Source organism: Aphelocoma coerulescens, unplaced genomic scaffold (genome assembly GCF_041296385.1).
Source record: "Aphelocoma coerulescens isolate FSJ_1873_10779 unplaced genomic scaffold, UR_Acoe_1.0 HiC_scaffold_379, whole genome shotgun sequence".
NCBI classification, from domain to species: domain Eukaryota; kingdom Metazoa; phylum Chordata; class Aves; order Passeriformes; family Corvidae; genus Aphelocoma; species Aphelocoma coerulescens.
In genome coordinates this window covers 12333-35977 of record NW_027183722.1, presented here as the reverse complement: position 1 = coordinate 35977, position 23645 = coordinate 12333, and the positions used below count along the sequence as shown (strand labels likewise).

General features: G+C 64.1%; 1 protein-coding gene across 1 annotated transcript; it reads right to left on the bottom strand.

Moving 5' to 3' along the window:
• Nucleotides 1-112: 112 nt before the first annotated feature.
• On the bottom strand, nucleotides 113-23636 carry LOC138101644 (serine/threonine-protein phosphatase 2A 65 kDa regulatory subunit A alpha isoform). Its single transcript, XM_068999418.1, has 15 exons — nucleotides 23512-23636; nucleotides 22519-22609; nucleotides 22210-22310; nucleotides 19043-19275; nucleotides 16580-16727; nucleotides 14653-14808; nucleotides 13498-13612; nucleotides 12675-12745; nucleotides 10849-10983; nucleotides 8574-8747; nucleotides 5691-5751; nucleotides 4152-4306; nucleotides 2269-2411; nucleotides 695-786; nucleotides 113-197 (listed from the first exon to the last, which is right to left on the bottom strand). Exons 1-15 carry the CDS (start codon nucleotides 23587-23589, stop codon nucleotides 181-183), a joined length of 1770 nt encoding a protein of 589 aa, XP_068855519.1. The 5' UTR covers nucleotides 23590-23636; the 3' UTR covers nucleotides 113-180.
• Between the last annotated feature and the right edge of the window lie 9 nt (nucleotides 23637-23645).

The following is a 23645-nucleotide window of genomic DNA, read 5'->3' as shown; positions in this document are numbered from 1 at the left end:
TGTGGTTTTTATTAACGGCGAAATCATCGATAATTAATTAATAGCGGGGTGGGAAGGGGGAGGGGCGGGGGGAGGGGGAGGGTGTGGGGGGAGGGGTGACACCGTCGTGGGTGGGGGGGGGAGGGGGATGGGGGGAGGGGCGGTCACAGCTCCGGTCACATGCGGGGCGCTCCGGGGGGGTCAGGCCAGCGCCAGCACTGCGGGGGGGGGAGGGGACAGAGGGGTCACCGAGGGGTCACCGAGGGGTCACTGAGGGGTCACTGAGGGGTCACCAGGTGTCCTCAGGTATCACCAGGTGTCCCCAAGGTGCCCCAGGTTGCCCAAGGTGTCCCCAGCTGTCCCCAGTGTCCCCCAGGTGCCCCCCAGATGCCCCCCCAGGTGTCCCCAGGTGCCCTCAGGTGCCCCCAGGTGCCCCCCAGGTACCCCCAGGTGTCCCCCCAGGTCCCCCCATTCCCCCCCAGGTGCCCCAAGGTGCCCCCCAGGTACCCCCAGGTGTCCCCCCAGGTCCCCCCATTCCCCCCCAGGTGTCCCCAGGTGCCCCCCAGGTACCCCCAGGTGTCCCCCCAGGTCCCCCCATTCCCCCCCAGGTGCCCCCAACCATCCCCAGGTGTCCCCAGGTGCCCCCCAGGTACCCCCAGGTACCCCCAGTGTCCCCCAGGTGCCCCCAGGTGCCCCCCAGGTGCCCCCGTCTCACCTGTCAGCGCCTCCTGTGCGAAGTACTTGACGTCGACGTCCTGGTCCTGCGTCAACTTCTCCAGCACCGGCTTCACCTCGGTCTGCAGCGTCCTGGGACGGACACACGGACAGGGGAGGGACAGGGGACGGACACACGGACAGGAGAGGGACACACGGACAGGGGAGGGACACACGGACAGGTGAGGGACAGGGGAGGGACACACGGACAGGGGAGGGACACACGGACAGGGGAGGGACACACGGACAGGTGAGGACACATGGACAGGGGAGGGACACACGGACAGGGGAGGGACACACGGACAGGGGAGGGACACACGGACAGGGGAGGGACAGGGGAGGGACACACGGACAGGGGAGGGACACACGGACAGGTGAGGGACAGGGGAGGGACACACGGACAGGGGAGGGACACACGGACAGGGGAGGGACACACGGACAGGGGAGGGACAGGGGAGGGACACACGGACAGGGGAGGGACAGGGGAGGGACACACGGACAGGTGAGGGACACACGGACAGGGGAGGGACACACGGACAGGGGAGGGACACACGGACAGGTGAGGGACACACGGACAGGGGAGGGACACACGGACAGGGGAGGGACAGGGGAGGGACACACGGACAGGTGAGGGACAGGGGAGGACACACGGACAGGGGAGGGACACACGGACAGGTGACGCAGGTGTGACCCAGGGCCAGGTGTGTGACAGGGCCAGGCACCGCCCCAGCACGGCCACAAAGGGGAGCAGTGCCAGTCCAAACCAGTATAAACCAGTATAAACCAGCCCAAACCACTCTAAACCAAGCCAAACCAGTATAAACCAGTATAAACCATTATAAACCAGCCCAAACCAATCCAAACCCGCTCAAACTAGCCCAAATCAGCCCAAACCATTACAAACCAGCCCAAACCAGTATAAACCAGTCTAAGCCATTATAAACCAGTATAAACCAGTCTAAACCAGCCCAAACCAGTCTAAACCAACCCAAACCAGTCTAAACCAGCCCAAACCAATCCAAACCATTATAAACCAGTATAAACCATTATAAACTATTATAAACCAGCCCAAACGAGTATAAACCAGTATAAACCAATATAAACCACCCCAAACCAACCCAAACCAGTCTAAACCAGCCCAGACCAGTCCAAACCCGCCCAAACCCACCCAAACTAGCCCGAATCAGCCCAAACCAGCCCAAACCATTACAAACCAGCCCAAACCATTACAAACCAGTATAACCCAGTATAAGCCATTATAAACCAGCCCAAACCAGTCTAAACCAGCCCAGACCAGTCCAAACCCGCCCAAACTAGCCCAAACTAGCCCAAATCAGCCCAAACCAGCCCAAACCATTACAAACCAGCCCAAACCATTACAAACCAGTATAACCCAGTATAAGCCATTATAAACCAGCCCAAACCAGTCTAAACCAGCCCAGACCAGTCCAAACCTGCCCAAACTAGCCCAAACTAGCCCAAACCAGCCCAAACCAGCCCAAACCATTACAAACCAGCCCAAACCAGTATAACCCAGTACAACCCAGTACAAGCCAGTTCGGCCCCGGCAGGTACCCGCTGTCCAGGATGGGCCCGATGCGCTGCAGCGACTTGGCCACGTTGAAGCGGACGTTGGCCACGGCGTCGGCCGCCATGCGCAGCACCGTGGGCAGCATCTGCGTGGTGGTCACCTCCTGGCCACACACCTCGGACAGCACCTGCGCGGGCACGCGGCCGGTCCGGGGCTGCCCAGGTACCCCCAGGTGTGCCCGGGTACCCCCCAGGTACCCCCCAGGTGTGCCCGGGTACCCCCCAGGTACCCCCCAGGTGTGCCCGGGTACCCCCCAGGTGTGCCCAGGTGTGCCCGGGTACCCCCCAGGTGTGCCCAGGTACCCCCCAGGTGTGCCCGGGTACCCCCCAGGTGTGTCCAGGTACCCCCCAGGTGTGCCCGGGGGTGCCCAGGTACCCCCCAGGTGTGTCCAGGTACCCCCCAGGTGTGTCCAGATACCCCCAGGTGTACCCGGGTACCCCCCAGGTGTACCCGGGTACCCCCCAGGTGTGCCCGGGGGTGCCCAGGTACCCCCCAGGTGCCCCCAGGTACCCCCCAGGTGTGCCCAGGTACCCCCCAGGTGTGCCCAGGGGTGCCCAGGTACCCCCAGGTGTGCCCCCAGGTGTGCCCAGGGGTGCCCAGGTGTGTCCAGGTGTCCCCAGACACTGCTGGTTGCCCCCAGTAGCCCTCCCAATCCCCCCAGTAGCCCTCCCAATAGCCCTCCCAGTCCCCCCAGTAGCCCGCTCACGTTGATGCAGAAGAGCGTGGTCATGCGGTGCAGGGAGTTGGGGTCGGTGGTTACCCCAGTTCCCCCAGTTCCCCCAGTTCCCCCAGTTCCCCCAGTAGTCCCAATCCCCCCAGTTACTCCAGTAGCCCCAGTAGCCCTCCCAGTCCCCCCAGTAGCCCCCCAGTAGCCCGCTCACGTTGATGCAGAAGAGCGTGGTCATGCGGTGCAGGCAGTTGGGGTCGGTGGTTACCCCAGTTCCCCCAGTACCCCCAATCCCCCCAGTACCCCCAGTACCCCCAGTTACTCCAGTAGCCCCAGTAGCCCCAGTAGCCCTCCCAGTCCCCCCAGTAGCCCTCTCACGTTGATGCAGAAGAGCGTGGTCATGCGGTGCAGGCAGTTGGGGTCGGTGGTTACCCCAGTTCCCCCAGTTCCCCCAGTTCCCCCAGTAGTCCCAATCCCCCCAGTTCCCCCAGTAGCCCCAGTAGCCCTCCCAGTAGCCCTCCCAGTCCCCCCAGTAGCCCATCTCACGTTGATGCAGAAGAGCGTGGTCATGCGGTGCAGGTAGTTGGGGTCGGTGGTTACCCCAGTCCCCCCAGTCCCCCCAGTTCCCCCAGTACCCCCAGTTCCCCCAGTTCCCCCAGTAGCCCCAGTAGCCCTCCCAGTCCCCCCAGTAGCCCCTCTCACGTTGATGCAGAAGAGCGTGGTCATGTGGTGCAGGTAGCTGGGGTCGGTGGTTACCCCAGTCCCCCCAGTTCCCCCAGTTACCCCAGTTCCCCCAGTAGCCCCAGTAGCCCTCCCAGTAGCCCCAGTAGCCCTCCCAGTCCCCCCAGTAGCCCATCTCACGTTGATGCAGAAGAGCGTGGTCATGCGGTGCAGGCAGTTGGGGTCAGTGGTTACCCCAGTTCCCCCAGTCCCCCCAATTCCCCCATTACCCCCAGTTACTCCAGTAGCCCCAGTAGCCCCAGTAGCCCCAGTAGCCCTCCCAGTAGCCCCAGTAGCCCGCTCACATTGATGCAGAAGAGCGTGGTCATGCGGTGCAGGTAGTTGGGGTCGGTGGTTACCCCAGTTCCCCCAGTCCCCCCAGTTCCCCCAGTAGCCCCAGTAGTCCCAATCCCCCCAGTAGCCCCAGTAGCCCCAGTAGCCCTCCCAGTCCCCCCAGTAGCCCCCCAGTAGCCCGCTCACGTTGATGCAGAAGAGCGTGGTCATGCGGTGCAGGTAGTTGGGGTCGGCGGCCATGGCCAGCACCTTGGGCACGATGGTGCCCTGGGCCCAGGTGTGCCCGAAGCGCTCCACCAGCTTGCGCAGGTTACTGGTGGCGGCCTCGCGGATGGCGTACACTGCGGGCAACCAGTACGGACCAGTATGGACCAGTACGGACCAGTATGGACCAGTACGGACCGGCATAAACCGGGATAAACCGGGATAAACCGGTACGGATCGGTACGGATCGGTACAGACCGGTACGGACCAGTACAGGGCAGTACGGGGCAGTACGGACCAGTATGGACCAGTACGGACCGGTATAAACCGGGATAAACCGGTATGAATCAGTACAGATTGGTACGGACCAGTATGGACCAGTACGGACCGGTATAAACCGGGATAAACCGGGATAAACCGGGATAAACCGGTACGGATCGGTACGGATCGGTACGGACCAGTACGGACCAGTACGGACCAGTATAAACCAGTATAAATTAGTACAGATCGGTACCAACCAGTATGGACCAGTACAGGCCAGTATAAACAGGTATAAACCAGTATAAACCAGTATAAATCGGTACGGATCGGGGACCAGTATGGACCAGTACGGACCAGTATAAACCGGGATAAACTGGTATAAATCAGTACGGATCGGTACAGACCAGGATGGACCAGTATGGACCAGTACGGACCAGTATAAACCGGTATAAACCAGTATAAACCGGTATAAATCAGTACGGATCGGTACAAACCACTAGGGACCAGTACGGACCAGTATAAACCGGTATAAATCAGTACGGATCGGTATGGACCAGTATGGACCAGTATAAACCGGTATAAATTAGTACGGATCGGTACCGACCAGTATGGACCAGTACGGACCAGTATAAACCGGGATAAACCAGTATAAACCGGTATGGATCAGTACGGACCAGTATGAACCAGTACGGGGCAGTACGGACCAATACGGACCAGTATGGACCAGTATAAACCGGTATAAACCAGTATAAGTCAGTACGGATCGGTACCGACCAGTACGGACCACTATAAACCAGTATAAACCAGTATAAATCAGTACGGATCGGTACGGACCAGTATAGTCCAGTACGGACCAGTATAAACCGGTATAAAATGGTATAAATCAGTACGGATTGGTACAGACCAGTATGGACCAATATAAACCAGTATGGACCAGTACGGGGCAGTACGGACCAGTACAGACCAGTATAAACCAGTATAAACTAGTATGCACCAGTACGGACCAGTATAGACCAGTACGGACCAGGATGGACCGGTACGGAACAGTACAAACCAGTATAAACCAGTACGGACCAGTACGGACCAGTATAAACCGGTACGGACCAGTACCGCCCGCCCCCGGCTCCCAGTTTGCACCAGTTACTGCTGGCAGGGCTGTACGGCATAGCAAGGGACACACCAGTATAGACCAGTAGCTCCCAGTAACCCTCCCAGTAGCCCTCCCAGTGGTTCCCAGTAGCTCCCAGTAGCTCCCAGTACCGTGGTCCACCAGCCAGGCCATGCAGAGCGAGTTCAGCTTCTCATCGAAGAATTCCACGCCCTGCGGGGAGAGAAACCAGTATGGACCAGTACAGACCAGTATGGACCAGTACAGATGCACGCAGAGCAGGAGAAACCAGCACAAACCAGTATGAACCAGTAGGAACCAGTACGGACCCCTACAAACCAGTACAGACGCACACAGAGCACAACGAACCAATACAAACCAGTATGGACCGGTACGGACCAGTATGAACCGATGCCCTCCCAGTACAGACCAGTGCGCTCCAGTGAACCCACGCGACGCCACACAACTCCTCCCAGTATATCCCAGTACAGACCAGTGCCTCCCAGTACGGCCAGCACCCCCATACACTGCCGTAACTCCCTCCCAGTTCCCTCCCAGTATGGCCCAGTGCCCCCATACACTGCCATAACCCCCTCCCAGTATATCCCAGTACAGACCAGTGCCCTCCCAGTCCCTTCCAGTGCCTCCCAGTATATCCCAATCCCTCCCAGTATGGCCCAGTACCCCCATACACTGCCATAACCCCCTCCCAGTATATCCCAGTACAGACCAGTGCCCTCCCAATCCCTTCCAGTGCCTCCCAGTATATCCCAGTGCCTCCCAGTATGGCCCAGTACCCCCATACACTGCCATAACTCCTTCCCAGTATATCCCAGTGCCTCCCAGTATGGCCCAGTACCCCCATACACTGCCATAACCCCCTCCCAGTGCCTCCCAGTTCCCTCCCAGTCCCTCCCAGCATGGCCCAGTGCCCCCATACACTGCCATAACCCCCTCCCAGTATATCCCAGTACAGACCAGTGCCTCCCAGTCCCTTCCAGTGCCTCCCAGTATGTCCCAGTACCCCCATACGCTGCCATAACTCCCTCCCAGTGCCTCCCAGTGCCTCCCAGTATATCCCAGTGCTTCCCAGTGCCCCTGTACACTGCTCTAACCACCTCCCAGTTCCCTCCCAGTGCCTCCCAGTCCCTCCCAGTGCCTCCCAGTGCTCACCAGCTGGCCGGCCAGCAGCGGCATGTACTCGATAATGGCCAGCTGGACACACCACAGCCCCCTCCCAGTCCATCCCAGTATATCCCAGTACCTCTGTACACTGCTCTAACCGCCTCCCAGCGGTTCCCAGTGCCTCCCAGTGCCTCCCAGTGCCTCCCAGTGCTCACCAGCTGGCCGGCCAGCAGCGGCATGTACTCGATGATGGCCAGCTGGACACACCACAGCCCCCTCCCAGTCTATCCCAGTCTATCCCAGTGCCCCCATACACTGCTATAACCGCCTCCCAGTGGTTCCCAGTGCCTCCCAGTGGTTCCCAGTCCATCCCAGTGCCTCCCAGTGCTCACCAGCTGGCCGGCCAGCAGCGGCATGTACTCGATGATGGCCAGCTGGACACACCACAGCCCCCTCCCAGTCCATCCCAGTATATCCCAGTACCTCTGTACACTGCTCTAACCGCCTCCCAGCGGTTCCCAGTGCCTCCCAGTGCCTCCCAGTGCCTCCCAGTGCTCACCAGCTGGCCGGCCAGCAGCGGCATGTACTCGATGATGGCCAGCTGGACACACCACAGCCCCCTCCCAGTCTATCCCAGTATATCCCAGTGCCCCCATACACTGCTATAACCGCCTCCCAGTGGTTCCCAGTGCCTCCCAGTGCCTCCCAGTCCCTCCCAGTGCTCACCAGCTGGCCGGCCAGCAGCGGCATGTACTCGATGATGGCCAGCTGGACACACCACAGCCCCTCCCAGTCTATCCCAGTATATCCCAGTGCCCCCATACACTGCTATAACCCCCTCCCAGTGGTTCCCAGTGCCTCCCAGCGGTTCCCAGTCCCTCCCAGTCCCTCCCAGTCCGTACCAGCTGGCCGGCCAGCAGCGGCATGTACTCGATGATGGCCAGCTGGACACACCACAGCCCCTCCCAGTCTATCCCAGTATATCCCAGTGCCCCCATACACTGCTATAACCGCCTCCCAGCGGTTCCCAGTGCCTCCCAGTGGTTCCCAGTCCCTCCCAGTCCCTCCCAGTGCTCACCAGCTGGCCGGCCAGCAGCGGCATGTACTCGATGATGGCCAGCTGGACACACCACAGCCCCTCCCAGTATAACCCAGTATATCCCAGTGCCCCCATACACTGCTCTAACCCCCTCCCAGCGGTTCCCAGTCCCTCCCAGTATATCCCAGTGCTCACCAGCTGGCCGGCCAGCAGCGGCATGTACTCGATGATGGCCAGCTGGACACACCACAGCCCCTCCCAGTCTATCCCAGTATATCCCAGTGCCCCCATACACTGCTATAACCGCCTCCCAGCGGTTCCCAGTGCCTCCCAGTGGTTCCCAGTCCCTCCCAGTCCCTCCCAGTGCTCACCAGCTGGCCGGCCAGCAGCGGCATGTACTCGATGATGGCCAGCTGGACACACCACAGCCCCCTCCCAGTATAACCCAGTATATCCCAGTGCCCCCATACACTGCTATAACCGCCTCCCAGTGGTTCCCAGTGCCTCCCAGTGCCTCCCAGTCCCTCCCAGTGCTCACCAGCTGGCCGGCCAGCAGCGGCATGTACTCGATGATGGCCAGCTGGACACACCACAGCCCCCTCCCAGTATATCCCAGTATATCCCAGTGCCCCCATACACTGCTCTAACCCCCTCCCAGCGGTTCCCAGTGCCTCCCAGCGGTTCCCAGTGCCTCCCAGTCCCTCCCAGTGCTCACCAGCTGGCCGGCCAGCAGCGGCATGTACTCGATGATGGCCAGCTGGACACACCACAGCCCCTCCCAGTATATCCCAGTATATCCCAGTGCCCCCATACACTGCTCTAACCCCCTCCCAGCGGTTCCCAGTCCCTCCCAGTCCCTCCCAGTGCTCACCAGCTGGCCGGCCAGCAGCGGCATGTACTCGATGATGGCCAGCCGCACGCGCCACTTGGCATCCTCGGCCAGCTCGACGATGGCCGGCAGCAGCGACTGCGAGAGCTGCCGGATGCCGATGACCTCGTTGACGCAGTCCAGGTTCGAGATGATGTTCAGCCGCACCTCGGGGCACTGGGAGGCGACTGGGACTTACTGGGAGGCGCCGGGAGCCCGCCGAAGGCTCGCGTGGGGGTGAGGGGAGGGATTGGGAGGGGACTGGGAGGGGACTGGGAAGGGGACTGGGAAGGGGTTTGGGGCCTTGCGTGGGGGTGTTGGGAGGGACTGGGGGGGACCTAAGTCCTCATATGAAGATACTGGGAGGGACTGGGAAGGACTGGGAGAGGCTAGGAGGGACTGGGAGAGACCTAAAGCCTTGTATGAAGATACTGGGAGGGACTGGGAGGGACTGGGAGGGACTGGGAAGGGCTCGTGGCCTTGCATGAGAGTGCTGGGAGAGACTGGGAGGGACTGGGAAGGACTGGGAGGGACTGGGAGGGACCTAAAGCCTTGTGTGAAGATACTGGGAGGGACTGGGAAGGACTGGGAAGGACGAGGAGGGACTGGGAGGGACTGGGAGGGACCTAAAGCCTTGTATGAAGGGACTGGGAGGGACTGGGAGGGACTGGGAGGGACTGGGAAGGGCTCGTGGCCTTGCATGAGAGTGCTGGGAGAGACTGGGAGGGACTGGGAAGGACTGGGAGGGACTGGGAGGGACCTAAAGCCTTGTGTGAAGATACTGGGAGGGACTGGGAAGGACTGGGAAGGACGAGGAGGGACTAGGAGAGACTGGGACAGACCTAAAGCCTTGTATGAACGGACTGGGAGGGACTGGGATGAACTGGAAGAAACTGAGATGAACTAGAAGGGACTGGGAGAGACTGAGAAGGACTGGGATGAACTGGGATGGACTGGGATGAACTCAGAGGCACTGGGAGGGACTGGGATGAACTGGGAGGGACTGGGAGGAGCTGGCAGCTGTACCCAGGTGTGCGCCCAGGTGTGCCCAGGTGTGTGCCCAGGTGCGTCACCTCGTCCTTGAGCTGTGCCAGGAACAGGGGCAGCAGCTGTGTCCCCCCCAGGTGTGTGCCCAGGTGTGTCCCTGGCTGTGCCCAGGTGTGCCCAGGTGTGTGCCCAGGTGTGTGCCCAGGTGCGTCACCTCGTCCTTGAGCTGTGCCTGTCCCCCCCAGGTGTGTGCCCAGGTGTGTGCCCAGGTGTGCCCAGGTGTGCCCAGGTGTGTGCCCAGGTGCGTCACCTCGTCCTTGAGCTGTGCCAGGAACAGGGGCAGCAGCTGTGTCCCCCCCAGGTGTGTGCCCAGGTGTGTCCCTGGCTGTCCCCAGCTGTGCCCAGGTGCGTGCCCAGGTGTGTGCCCAGGTGCGTCACCTCGTCCTTGAGCTGTGCCAGGAACAGGGGCAGCAGCTGTGTCCCCCCCCAGGTGTGTGCCCAGGTGTGCCCAGGTGTGCCCAGGTGTGTGCCCAGGTGCGTCACCTCGTCCTTGAGCTGTGCCAGGAACAGGGGCAGCAGCTGTGTCCCCCCCAGGTGTGTGCCCAGGTGTGTCCCTGGCTGTGCCCAGGTGTGCCCAGGTGTGTGCCCAGGTGTGTGCCCAGGTGCGTCACCTCGTCCTTGAGCTGTGCCAGGAACAGGGGCAGCAGCTGTGTCCCCCCCAGGTGTGCCCAGGTGTGTGCCCAGGTGTGCCCAGGTGCGTCACCTCGTCCTTGAGCTGTGCCAGGAACAGGGGCAGCAGCTGTGTCCCCCCCAGGTGTGTGCCCAGGTGTGTCCCTGGCTGTCCCCAGGTGTGCCCAGGTGTGTGCCCAGGTGTGTCCCTGGCTGTCCCCAGGTGTGCCCAGGTGTGTGCCCAGGTGCGTCACCTCGTCCTTGAGCTGTGCCAGGAACAGGGGCAGCAGCTGTGTCCCCCCCAGGTGTGTGCCCAGGTGTGTCCCTGGCTGTCCCCAGCTGTGCCCAGGTGTGTGCCCAGGTGTGCCCAGGTGCGTCACCTCGTCCTTGAGCTGTGCCAGGAACAGGGGCAGCAGCTGTGTCCCCCCCAGGTGTGTGCCCAGGTGTGCCCAGGTGTGCCCAGGTGTGTGCCCAGGTGTGCCCAGGTGTGTGCCCAGGTGTGCCCAGGTGTGTGCCCAGGTGCGTCACCTCGTCCTTGAGCTGTGCCAGGAACAGGGGCAGCAGCTGTGTCCCCCCCAGGTGTGTGCCCAGGTGTGTGCCCAGGTGTGCCCAGGTGCGTCACCTCGTCCTTGAGCTGTGCCAGGAACAGGGGCAGCAGGTGCTCCACGGTGTTGTCCTTGCCCAGGATGGGCGACAGCCCCATGATCACCGATGCCAGCGCCGACTTCACGTGCTGGTTGGCGTCCGACACCAGCTCCTGCCACAGGTACGCGGCTGGGGGGGCACCTGCGCCTCCCGCCTGGCCCCGCCTACCCCAAGGTGGCCCCGAGGTGGCCCAGGTGTGTCCCAGGTGTGTCCCCAGGTGTCCCCAGGTACCCCAAGGTGGCCCCAAGGTGGCCCAGGTGTGTCCCCAGGTGTCCCCAGCCATCCCCAGGTGTGTCCCAGGTGGCCCCAGGTACCCCAAGGTAGCCCCGAGGTGGCCCAGGTGTGTCCCAGGTGTGTCCCCAGCCATCCCCACGTGGCCCCAGGTACCCCAAGGTAGCCCCAAGGTGGCCCCAAGGTGGCCCAGGTGTGTCCCAGGTACGTCCCCAGGTGTCCCCAAGTACCCCAAGGTAGCCCCGAGGTGGCCCAGGTGTGTCCCCAGGTGTCCCCAGGTACCCCAAGATAGCCCTAAGGTGGCCCAGGCGTGTCCCCAGGTGTCCCCAGCCATCCCCAGGTGTGTCCCCAGGTGTCCCCAGGTACCCCAAGGTGGCCCCAAGGTGGCCCCAAGGTGGCCCAGGTGTGTCCCCAGCCATCCCCACGTAGCCTCAGGTACCCCAAGGTGGCCCCGAGGTGGCCCAGGTGTGTCCCCAGGTGTCCCCAGGTACCCCAAGATAGCCCTAAGGTGGCCCAGGTGTGTCCCAGGTGTGTCCCCAGCCATCCCCACGTGGCCCCAGGTACCCCCAAGGTGGCCCCAAGGTGGCCCAGGTGTGTCCCCAGGTGTCCCCAGCCATCCCCAGGTGTGTCCCAGGTGGCCCCAGGTACCCCAAGGTAGCCCCGAGGTGGCCCAGGTGTGTCCCAGGTGTGTCCCCAGCCATCCCCACGTGGCCCCAGGTACCCCAAGGTAGCCCCAAGGTGGCCCCAAGGTGGCCCAGGTGTGTCCCAGGTACGTCCCCAGGTGTCCCCAGGTACCGCAAGGTAGCCCCAAGGTGGCCCAGGCGTGTCCCCAGGTGTCCCCGGCCATCCCCAGGTGTTTCCCCAGGTGTCCCCAGGTACCCCAAGGTAGCCCCAAGGTGGCCCAGGTGTGTCCCAGGTGTGTCCCCAGATGTGTCCCAGGTACCCCCAGATGGCCCCAAGGTGTCCCCAGGGTGGCCCGGCTCCCTTTGGTGTCCCCAGGTGTGTCCCAGGTGTCCCCAAGGCAGCCCCAAGGTGGCCCAGGTGTGCCCCAGGTGTGTCCCCAGCCATCCCCAGGTGTGCCCAGGTGCCCCCAGGTGTGCCCAGGTGCCCCCATGTGTGCCCAGGTGTATCCCCAGGTGCGCCCAGGTGCCCCAGGTGTCCCCAGGTGCCCCCAGGTGTGCCCAGGTGTCCCCAGGTGCGCCCAGGTGTGCCCCAGGTGTGTCCCAGCTGCCCCCAGGTGCCCCCAGGTGCCCCCAGCTGTCCCCAGGTGCCCCCAGGTGTCCCCAGGTGTGCCCAGGTGTGCCCAGGTGCGCCCAGGTGTGCCCCAGGTGTGTCCCAGCTGCCCCCAGGTGCCCCCAGGTGCCCCCAGCTGTCCCCAGGTGCCCCCAGGTGTCCCCAGGTGTCCCCAGGTGTGCCCAGGTGCGCCCAGGTGTGCCCCAGGTGTGTCCCAGCTGCCCCCAGGTGCCCCCCAGGTGTGCCCAGGTGTATCCCCAGGTGCGCCCAGGTGCCCCAGGTGTGCCCAGGTGTGCCCAGGTGCCCCCAGGTGTGCCCCCAGGTGTGCCCGGCGCTCACCTTGATGCAGGGCAGGATCTGGCCCATGATCACGGCCTCGCGGCAGTCGGGGGAGAGATTCTCACAGAACTCTGGGGACGGCGGGGGGGCGTCAGAGGGGGGAGGGGACGGCACCGGGGGGGGGAGGGGACACTGGGGGGGGGGAGGGGACATCAAAGGGGGGGAGGGGACAGCACAGGGGACATCGGGGGGGATGGGGGACATTGGGGGGGTTGGGGATATCAAGGGGGGGTTTGGGGATGTCAGGGGGGCTTGGGGACACTGGGGGGGGGTTGGGGACATTTGGGGGGGGTTGGGGACATCAAAGGGGGGGGTTGGGGACATTTGGGGGGGGTTGGGGACATGGAGGGGGGGGGTTGGGGACATCCTGGGGGGGGTTGGGGACATCAAAGGGGGGGTTGCGGCCACCGTGGGGGTTTGGGGACACGGAGGGGGGGGCTGTGGCCACCAAGGGGGGTTGGGGACATCAAGGGGGGGTTGTGGCCAGCGGGGGGGGTTGGGGACACGGGGGGGGGGGGGCTGTGGCCAGCGGGGGGGGTGGGGGACATGGAGGGGGGGGGTTGGGGACATCCTGGGGGGGGTTGGGGACATTAAGGGGGGGTTGTGGCCAGCGGGGGGGTTTGGGGACATGGAAGGGGGGTTGTGGCCACCAGGGGGGGTTGGGGGACATGGAGGGGGGGTTGTGGCCATCAAAGGGGGGGTTGTGGCCAGCGGGGGGGGGGCTGTGGCCACGGGGGGGGGGTTGTGGCCACGGGGGGGGTTGGGGACACGGAGGGGGGGGGCTGTGGCCAGCGGGGCCGGCGCGGGGGTGGCCGCCGCTGACCTTTGACCTTGTGCGAGGCGGCCGCCCGGACCTCGGCCTCGCAGTCCTTCATGAGGCTCTGGAAGGCGCCCACCAGGTCGGTCTTGGTGATCTCGGGGCCCACGGCGCGCTGCAGCTGCGGGGCACAGCGGGCGGTGTGCCAGGTGTGCCAGGTGTGCGCACAGGTGTGCCCAGGTGTGCCCACAGGGGTGCCAGGTGTGCCCACAGGGGTGCCAGGTGTGCCCACAGGTGTGCCAGGTGTGCGCACAGGTGTGCCCAGGTACCCCCACAGGTGCCCAGGTGTGCACACAGGGGTGCCAGGTGTGCCCACAGGGGTGCCAGGTGTGCCCACAGGTGTGCCCAGGTACCCCCAGAGCTGCCCAGGTGTGCACACAAGGGTGCCCAGGTACCCCCAGGTGTGCCAGGTGTGCCCACAGGTGTGCCAGGTGTGCCCACAAGGGTGCCCAGGTACCCCCAGAGGTGCCCAGGTGTGCCCACAAGGGTGCCCAGGTACCCCCAGAACTGCCCAGGTGTGCCCACAGGGGTGCCCAGGTACCCCCAGGGGTGCCCAGGTGTGCCCACAGGGGTGCCCAGGTACCCCCAGAAGTGCCCAGGTGTGCCCACAAGGGTGCCCAGGTACACCCAGAGCTGCCCAGGTGTGCACACAGGGGTGCCCAGGTACCCCCAGACATGCCCAGGTGTGCCAGGTGTGCACACAGGAGTGCCCCCAGGTGTGCCCACAGGTGTGCCAACAGGTGTGTCCAGGTGTGACCCCAGGTGTGTCCCGAGGTCTCCCTGGGTGTGCCCAGGTGCCCCCAGGGGTGTCCAGGTGCCCCCAAGTGTGTCCCAGGTGCCCCCAGGTGTCCCCAGGTGCTCCCAGGTGTGCCCAGGTGCCCCCAGCTGTCCCCAGACCCCTCCCCGGGTGCCCCCAGAGGTGCCCAGGTGCCCCCAGCTGTCCCCAGACCCCTCCCCAGGTGCCCCCAGGTGTCCCCAGACCCCTCCCCAGGTGCCCCCAGGGGTGCCCAGGTTCCCCCAGGTGCCGCCAGCTCCCTCCCAGGTGCCCCCAGCTCCCCCCCAGCTCCCCCCAGGTGCCCCTAGACCCCGCCCCAGGTGCCCCCAGGGGTGCCCAGGTGCCCCCAGGTGCCCCCCCAGGTGCCCCCCCAGGTGCGTGCCCACCTCGGTGAACTTGTCGGCCACCATGTAGCGCACGCGCCAGGACTTGTCCTCGGCCGCCTGGCGCAGCGTGGGCATCACCAGCCCCTCGAGCTCCTCCTGCGGCAGCAGCTGCGCGATGCTCACGCACGCCTCGACCGCCAGCAGCCGCACCGAGTCCTGCGGGGCCGCGCCAGCGCCGGGGGTGCCCACAGGTGAGCCCCAGGTGTGCCCCAGGTGAGCCCCAGGTGTGCCCCAGGTGTGCCCTCAGGTGAGCCCCAGGTGTGCCCACAGGTGTGCCCACAGGTGAGCCCCAGGTGTGCCCTCAGGTGTGCCCCCAGGTGAGCCCCAGGTGTGCCCTCAGGTGTGCCCTCAGGTGTGCCCTCAGGTGTGCCCCAGGTGAGCACCAGGTGTGCCCCCACGTCAGCCCCGGGGTGCCCTCAGGTGAGCCCCAGGTGTGCCCCAGGTGTGCCCCAGGTGTGCCCCCACGTCAGCGCCAGGGGTGGCCACAGGTGTGCCCCAGGTGTGCCCCCAGGTGTGCCCCCACGTCAGCGCCAGGGGTGCCCCAGGTGTGCCCCCATATCAGTGCCAGGGGTGCCCAGGTGTGCTCACAGGTGTGCCCCAGGTGTGCCCCAGGTGAGCACCAGGTGTGCCCCCAAGTGAGCCCCAGGTGTGCCCCCAGGTGTGTCCCAGGTGTGCCCCACAGGTGTGCCCCCAGGTGTGCCCCAGGTGTGCCCCCAGGTGTGCCCCAGGTGTGCCCACAGGTGTGCCCCCACGTCAGCCCTGGGGTGCCCACAGGTGAGCCCCAGGTGTGCCCTCAGGTGAGCCCCAGGTGAGCACCAGGTGTGCCATCAGGTGTGCCCTCAGGTGTGCCCCAGGTGAGCCCCAGGTGAGCCCCAGGTGTGCCCTCAGGTGTGCCCCAGGTGAGCCCCAGGTGTGCCCTCAGGTGTGCCCTCAGGTCTGCCCCAGGTGAGCACCAGGTGAGCACCAGGTGTGCCCCCAGGTGTGCCCTCAGGTGTGCCCCCACGTCAGCCCCGGGGTGCCCTCAGGTGAGCCCCAGGTGTGCCCCAGGTGTGCCCGAGGTGTGCCCCAGGTGTGCCCCAGGTGAGCCCCAGGTGTGCCCCCAGGTGAGCCCCCACGTCAGCACCAGGTGTGCCCAGGTGTGCCCCAGGTGAGCCCCAGGTGTGCCCCCACATCAGCGCCAGGTGTGCCCCCAGGTGTGCCCTCAGGTGTGCCCCAGGTGTGCCCTCAGGTGAGCCCCAGGTGTGCCCCAGGTGAGCCCCAGGTGTGCCCCAGGTGTGCCCCCAGGTGAGCCCCAGGTGAGCCCCAGGTGTGCCCCAGGTGAGCCCCAGGTGTGCCCTCAGGTGTGCCCTCAGGTGTGCCCCAGGTGTGCCCCCACATCAGCGCCAGGGGTGCCCCCAGGTGTGCCTCAGGTGTGCCCAGGTGTGCCCTCAGGTGTGCCCACAGGTGAGCCCCAGGTGTGCCCCAGGTGTGACCCCACGTCAGCACCAGGGGTGCCCACAGGTGTGCCCCAGGTGTGCCCCAAGTGTGCCCCCAGGTGTGCCCCCACGTCAGCGCCAGGGGTGCCCCAGGTGTGCCCCCAGGTGTGCCCCCATATCAGTGCCAGGGGTGCCCAGGTGTGCTCACAGGTGTGCCCCAGGTGTGCCCCAGGTGAGTACCAGGTGTGCCCCCAAGTGAGCCCCAGGTGAGCACCAGGTGTGCCGCCAAGTGAGCCCCAGGTGTGCCCCCAGGTGAGTGCCCAGGTGTGCCCACAGGTGTGCCCAGGTGCCCCCCAGGTGCCCCAGGTGTGCTGAGATGCTCTCCAGGTACCCCCAGGTGCCCCCCAGGTGTGCTGAGATACCCCCCAGGTGCCCCCAGGTGCTCCCAGGTACCCCCCAGATGTGCTGAGATGCCCGCCAGGTACCCCCAGGTGCCCCCCAGGTGCCCGCACCTGCTCGTCGGAGGCCAGGTTGGAGAACATGGGGATGATCTCGCTCTTGACGTGCTCCAGCTCCAGCACCTTGGCGAACTCGCCCAGCTTGGAGGCGGCGGCGCGGCGCACCATGGGCGTGTCGTCCGAGCACAGGTTCCGGAAGTACCTGCGGCCACCGCCCCGGTGAGGGACCTGGGCCACCGGGCCACCCGGCCACCCGGCCACCCAGGGGTCATGGGGGTGAGGGGAGGAGCCGGCGGGGAGCTGGAGGGGGTTGGGGACACCAAGGAGGGGTTGGGGACTCCAAAATGGGGTTGGGGACATCAAAACAGGGTTGGGGACATCAAGAAGGGGTTGGGGACATCAAAATTGGGATTGGGGACTCCAAAATGGGGTTGGGGACACCAAAATTGGGGTTGGGGACATCAAAACAGGGTTGGGGACACCAAAATTGGGGTTGGGGACACCAAAATTGGGTCAGGGACACCAAGATGGGGTTGGAGACACCAAAATTGGGGATGGAGACACCAAAATTGGGGTTGGGGACACCAAAATTGGGTCAGGGACACCAAGATGGGGTTGTGGACCCCAAGGTGGGGTTGGGGCCTCCAAAATGGGGTTGGGGACTCCAAAACGGGGTTGGGGACACCAAGGTTGGGTTGGGGACTCCAAGGTGGGGTTGGGGACTCCAAGGTGGGGCTGGGACACCAAAATTGGGGTTGGAGACACCAAAATTGGGTCAGGGACACCAAGATGGGGTCGGGGACTTCAAGGTGGGTTTGGGGACTCCAAAACGGGGTTGGGGACACCAAGGTTGGGTTGGGGACATCAAGGTTGGGTGGAGGACCCCAAGGTTGGGTGGAGAACACCAGAGATGAGTTGGAGACCCCGAGGCTGGATCAGGGACACCAAGGTTGGGTCAAGGACACCAAAGTTGGGTTAAGAACCCCAAAGTTCGGTTGGGGACCCCGAGGTTGGGTTGGGGACATCAAGGTGAGGTTGGGGACCCCAAGGTTGGGTCAAGGACCCCGTGGTTGGGTGGAGGACCCCGAGGGTGGGTCAAGGACACCAAGGTTGGGTCAAGGACACCAAGGTTGGGTGAAGAACCCCAAGGTTGGGTTGGGGACCCTGCGGTTGGGTGGAGGACCCCGCGGTTGGGTGGAGGACCCCGCGGTTGGGTGGAGGACCCCAAGGTTGGGTGGAGGACCCCAAGGTTGGGTCAAGCACCCTGAGGTTGGGTCAAGGACACCAAGGTTGGGTAGAGGACACCAGAGATGAGTTGGAGACCCTGAGGTTGGGTGGAGGACCTCGAGGTTGGGTCAAGGACACCAAGGTTGGGTCAAGAACCCCAAGGTTGGGTTGGGGACCCCGCGGTTGGGTCAAGGACCCTGAGGTTGGGTGGAGGACCCTGAGGTTGGGTGGAGGACATCAAGTTGGGTGGAGGACACCAGAGATGAGTTGGAGACCCCGAGGTTGGATCAGGGACCCCAAGGTTGGGTGAAGAACCCCGAGGTTGGGTCGAGGACTGAGGTTGGGTGGAGGACCCCGCGGTTGGGTCAAGGACACCAAGGTTGGGTCAAGGACCCCAAGGTTGGGTTGGGGACACCAAGGTTGGGTCAAGGACCCCAAGGTGGGGTTGGGGACCCCGAGGTTGGGTTGGGGACATCAAGTTGAGGTTGGGGACCCCAAGGTTGGGTCAAGGACCCCGCGGTTGGGTGGAGGACCCCGAGGTTGGGTCAAGCACCTTGAGGTTGGGTCAAGGACACCAAGGTTGGGTGGAGGACCCCAAGGTTGGGTCAAGGACCCCGAGGTTGGGTCGAGGACACCAAGGTGGGGTTGGGGACCCCGAGGTTGGGTTGGGGACATCAAGGTGAGGTTGGGGACCCCATGGTTGGGTCAAGGACCCCGAGGTTGGGTGGAGGACCCCGTGGTTGGGTGGAGGACCCTGAGGTTGGGTCAAGGACACCAAGGTTGGGTGGAGGACACCAGAGATGAGTTGGAGACCCTGAGGTTGGGTGGAGAACCTCGAGGTTGGATCAAGGACACCAAAGTTGAGTGAAGAACTCCAAGGTGGGGTTGGGGACTCCGCGGTTGGGTGGAGGACCCCAAGGTTGGGTCAGGGACCCCAAGATTGGGTCAAGGACACCAAGGTTGGGTGGAGGACACCAGAGATGAGTTGGAGACCCCGCGGTTGGGTCAAGGACCTCGAGGTTGGGTCAAGGACCCCGCGGTTGGGTCGGGGACCCTGAGGTTGTGTCGGGGACCCCGCGGTTGGGTGGAGGACCCCAAGGTTGGGTCAAGGACCCCGAGGTTGGGTCGAGAACACCAAGGTGGGGTTGGGGACCCCGAGGTTGGGTTGGGGACATCAAGGTGAGGTTGGGGACCCCATGGTTGGGTCAAGGACCCCGAGGTTGGGTCGGGGACCCCGCGGTTGGGTGGAGGACCCCGCGCTGACCCCGCGCTGACCCCGCGGTCACTCACTGGCGCAGCTCGGCCTTGACGGGGCTGGAGACGCGCGGGTAGCAGACGCTGAAGAGGCCGCAGGCCGAGGTCCGCGACGTGAACCAGTCGCCGCCCGCCAGGCGCTTGACCAGCGGCACGAAGTGGCCCTCGAGGTCCGGCGGCGAGTGCTCGTGGGACACGGCCCGCAGAGACTCCACCGCCTTGTCCCGCACCACCGTCTCCTCCACCGTGGCCAGGCTCTCCAGCGGCGGCTGCGGGACGGACAAACGGACGCGGGGTGGGCAGGGGGACGTGGGGTGGGCAGAGGGACACGGGGTGGGCACATGGACAGAGGGTGGACATAGGGACACAGGGTGGACAAAGGGACGTGGGGTGGGCAGAGGGATGTGGGGTGGGCAGAGGGATGTGGGGTGGACAGATGGATGTGGGGCGGACAGAGGGATGTGGGGTGGACAGAGGGACACGGGGTGGGCAGAGGGACACGGGGTGGGCAGAGGGACACGGGGTGGACAGAGGAATGTGGGGTGGACAAATGGACACGGGGTGGGCAAAGGGATGTGGGGTGGGCAGAGGGACACGGGGTGGGCAGAGGGACACAGGGTGGGCACATGGACAGAGGGTGGACATAGGGACACAGGGTGGACAAATGGACACGGGGTGGGCAGGGGGACGTGGGGTGGACAAATGGACACGGGGTGGACAGAGGGACACGGGGTGGACAGAGGAATGTGGGGTGGACAGAGGGATGTGGGGTGGGCAGAGGGACACGGGGTGGGCAGAGGGATGTGGGGTGGGCAGAGGGACACGGGGTGGGCAGAGGGATGTGGGGTGGACAAATGGATGTGGGGTGGGCAGAGGGACACGGGGGGACAGAGGGACACAGGGTGGACAGAGGAATGTGGGGTGGACACATGGACAGAGGGGGGACAGAGGGGGGACAGAGGGACACGGGGTGGACAAATGGACACGGGGTGGACAGAGGGACGTGGGGTGGACAGAGGGATGTGGGGTGGACAAATGGACATGGGGTGGACAGAGGGATGTGGGGTGGACAGAGGGACGGACGTATGAGCGAAATGGGACAGGTGTGGGGTCCCCAGGTGGGTTTTGGGGATCCCAGGTGGGTTTGGGGATCCCAGGTGTGAATTTCGGGTTCCCAGGTGTGGTTTTTGGGGTCCCAGGTGGGGTTTGGGGGTCCCCAGGTGGGTTTTTGGGGATCCCAGGTGGGTTTTGGGGAGTCCCCGGGTGGGGTTTGGGGATCCCAGGTGGGGTTTGGGGGTCCCCAGGTGTGGTTTGGGGTCCCCAGGTGTGAATTTCAGGTTCCCAGGTGTGGTTTTTGGGGTCCCAGGGGCGGTTTGGGGGTCCCCAGGTGGGTTTTAGCTCCTCCCAGGTAGGATTTAGGGAGTCCCCAGGTGGGTTTGGAGATCTCCAGGTGGGTTTTGGGGGTCCCAGGTGGGGTTTCGGGGGTCCTAATTATGGTTTGGGGGTCCCAGGTGGGTTCTGGGGGGTCCCAGGTGTGGTTTTGGGGGGTCCCAGGTGTGGTTTTGGGGCTCCCCAGGTGTATTTCGGGGGTCCCAGGTGTGGTTTTGGGGGTCCCCAGGTGGGGTTTAGCCCCTCCCAGGTGTGATTTTAGGATTCCCAGGTGTGGTTTTGGGGTCCCAGGTGGGTTTTTTGGGCTCCCAGCTGTGATTTTGGGTTCCCAGCTGTGATTTTCGTGTTCCCAGGGAGGCTTTTTGGGGTTCCCAGGTGGGTTTTGGGGTTCCCAGCTTCCCAGGTCTGATTTTTAGGGTCCCAAGCAGGTTTTTGGGGTCCCAGGTGTGATTTTCAGGGTCCCAAGAAGGTTTTTGGGGTCCCAGGTGGGTTTTTGGGGTTCCCAGGTGGGTTTTTGGGGTTCCCAGGTGGGTTTTTCGGGGTCCCAAGCAGGTTTTTGGGTTCCCAGGCAGGGTTTTGGGGTTCCCAGGTCTGATTTTTAGGGTCCCAAACAAGTTTTTGGGTTTCCAAGCAGGTTTTTGGGGTTCCCATGTGCGATTTTGGGGGTCCCAAGCAGGTTTTTGGGGTTCCCATGTGCGATTTTGGGGGTCCCAAGCAGGTTTTTGGGGTTCCCAGGTGGGTTTTTCGGGGTCCCAAGCAGGTTTTTGGGGTTCCCAGGTCCGATTTTCAGGGTCCCAAGCAGGTTTTTGGGGTTTCCAGGTGCAATTTTTGGGTCCCAGTGGGGTTTTTGGGGTTCCCATGTGCGATTTTGGGGGTCCCAAGCAGGTTTTTGGGGTTCCCAGGTGGGTTTTTTGGGGTCCCAAACAGGTTTTTGGGGTTCCCAGGTCCGATTTTCAGGGTCCCAAGCAGGTTTTTGGGGTTTCCAGGTGCAATTTTTGGGTCCCAGTGGGTTTTTGGGGTTCCCACATCTGATTTTTAGGGTCCCAAGCAGGTTTTTGGAGTTCCCAGGTGGGTTTTTTGGGGTCCCAGGTCCGATTTTGAGGGTCCCAAGAATGTTTTCGGGGTCCCATGTGGGTTTTTGGGGTTCCCAGGTGGGTTTTTCGGGGTCCCAAGCAGGTTTTTGGGTTCCCAGGCAGGTTTTTGGGGCTCCCAGGTCTGATTTTTAGGGTCCCAAACAAGTTTTTGGGTTTCCAAGCAGGTTTTTGGGGTTCCCATGTGCGATTTTGGGGGTCCCAAGCAGGTTTTTGGGGTTCCCAGGTGGGTTTTTGGGGGTCCCAAGCAGGTTTTTGGGGTTCCCAGGTGGGTTTTTGGGGGTCCCAAGCAGGTTTTTGGGGTTTCCAGGTGCAATTTTTGGGTCCCAGTGGGGTTTTTGGGGTTCCCACATCTGATTTTTAGGGTCCCAAGCAGGTTTTTGGGGTTCCCAGGTGGGTTTTTCGGGGTCCCAAGCAGGTTTTTGGGGTTCCCAGGTGGGTTTTTCGGGGTCCCAAGCAGGTTTTTGGGGTTCCCAGGTCCGATTTTCAGGGTCCCAAGCAGGTTTTTGGGGTTTCCAGGTGCAATTTTTGGGTCCCAGTGGGGTTTTTGGGGTTCCCACATCTGATTTTGAGGGTCCCAAACAGGTTTTTGGGTTTCTAAGCAGGTTTTTGGGGTTCCCAGGTGGGTTTTTGGGGTTCCCAGGTGGGTTTTTCGGGGTCCCAAGCAGGTTTTTGGGGTTCCCAGGTGGGCTTTTCGGGGTCCCAAGCAGGTTTTTCACCTACCAGCAGGCAGTGCACGAACTCGGGGCCCCCGACGAGGGCGGTGAAGGTGCCGAGCTGCTCGGCCAGCGCCAGCAGCACCTCGTCCTCATCGTAGATCGTGTCTGGGGACAGCGCCGGTGACACCCCCGTCACCTCCAGCACCTGCCAATCACCCCCAGGCCCCGCCCACCGCCCCCAAGCCCCGCCCACTCCCCCGCCAATCAGAGCTCGGGGTTGATTTTGGGGGGGGGGGGAAGGAGAGGAATTTGGGACCCCCCCCCCAGGGCCTCCCCAGCCCAACCCAGCCCTGGGGGACCCTCGCCCCGGTACCGGTGAGGAAAGGCAGGAGCTCGCTGCGGGTCCGCTCCACGCCCAGCGCCAGCGCGATGGTCGAGAGCTTCTTGATGCTGTTGAGCCGCAGCTGCCGCGGAAAAACGGGAAAAAAATGGGAAAATCTGGGGAAAAAAAACCTCGGGAATTCCCCGCTCGAAAGGGTGCTTTGTGGGGGGGGAGGGGGGGGGTGGGGTAGCTCCCGTTTTGGGCGGGAATTCCACCTCGGAGGGGGCAAAAACGGCTGCTTGGGCCTCGTGAGGGTGAGCTGAGCTTGCCCACGGCAACTAAACCCCTGCAGGGGCAACTAAAGCCCCTCCCCCCGGGGGGAGAACCGAGCCCTCCCGGGGGCAACCAAAGCCGGCCAAGGGGCAACGGAAGCCCCCTCACGAGGGAAGCCCCGCCCCCGGCGCGACGCAGCCAATCAGGAGCGCCGTCTCACGGCTCCGCAGCAGCGCCGCGGCAGAGAGGAGCCTCCCGATTGGCTCGGCGCAGTCCCGCCCGCAGCGGGCGGCAGCCAATGGCGGGCGGCGCCGCCTCGGGCTCGTGCTGCCATTGGCCGCAGCGAGGCGAGGGGGCGGGGGGAACGGCCGCGCTGCCCCGCCGCTAGGGGGCGCTGCAAGAGGGCGGGGTGGATTCTCCTCCTCTCCCCCCCCCCCCCCAACCGGCGCGCTGCGGACCAATCAGAACGCGCCTAACAAAACCCAAGGCGGCCGCCAGCCAATAGGAGCGCGCCTTTCACCCCAACCGCCCCGGCGACGAGATCGTCCCCCACAGAAGTAACGCCGCTTCCCATTAGCCGGCGCCTGAGGGGGGCAGGCCGCCTCCGCCAATCAGAGCGGCCGTCTCATGCTGGCCGCCAGAAGCGGCGCCGCGGCGAGGGCGCGATGGCGGCCGGGTTCCCCCCCCCCCCCCCACCCCGAGGCCGCGGAGGCTCCCCGGGGATGGCGAGCGGGGCCCGGGGGGATCGCGGCGAGGCCCCGAGAGCGGTACCTGCACGTCCTCGTTACGGAGCTCGTCGATGAGGACCGCGATGGGGTAAAGCGAATCGTCGCCGTCCGCCGCCGCCATCTTCGCCGCCGCCGCCGCCGCCGCCCCGGCTCTGAGGGGCCGTACGGGGCCGCCCG

Bases quoted from the DNA above. Each gene is read 5' to 3' on its own strand.
- LOC138101644 (XM_068999418.1), bottom strand. From the start codon at position 23,589: ATGGCGGCGGCGGACGGCGACGATTCGCTTTACCCCATCGCGGTCCTC. The intron at 5,752-8,573 runs GTGAGCACTGGG...CTCTCCCCGCAG, and splicing joins CGCTGCTGGCCGGCCAGCTG to GGCGTGGAATTCTTCGATGA. The intron at 4,307-5,690 runs GTACTGGGAGCT...GGTTGCCCGCAG, and splicing joins GGCCTGGCTGGTGGACCACG to TGTACGCCATCCGCGAGGCC.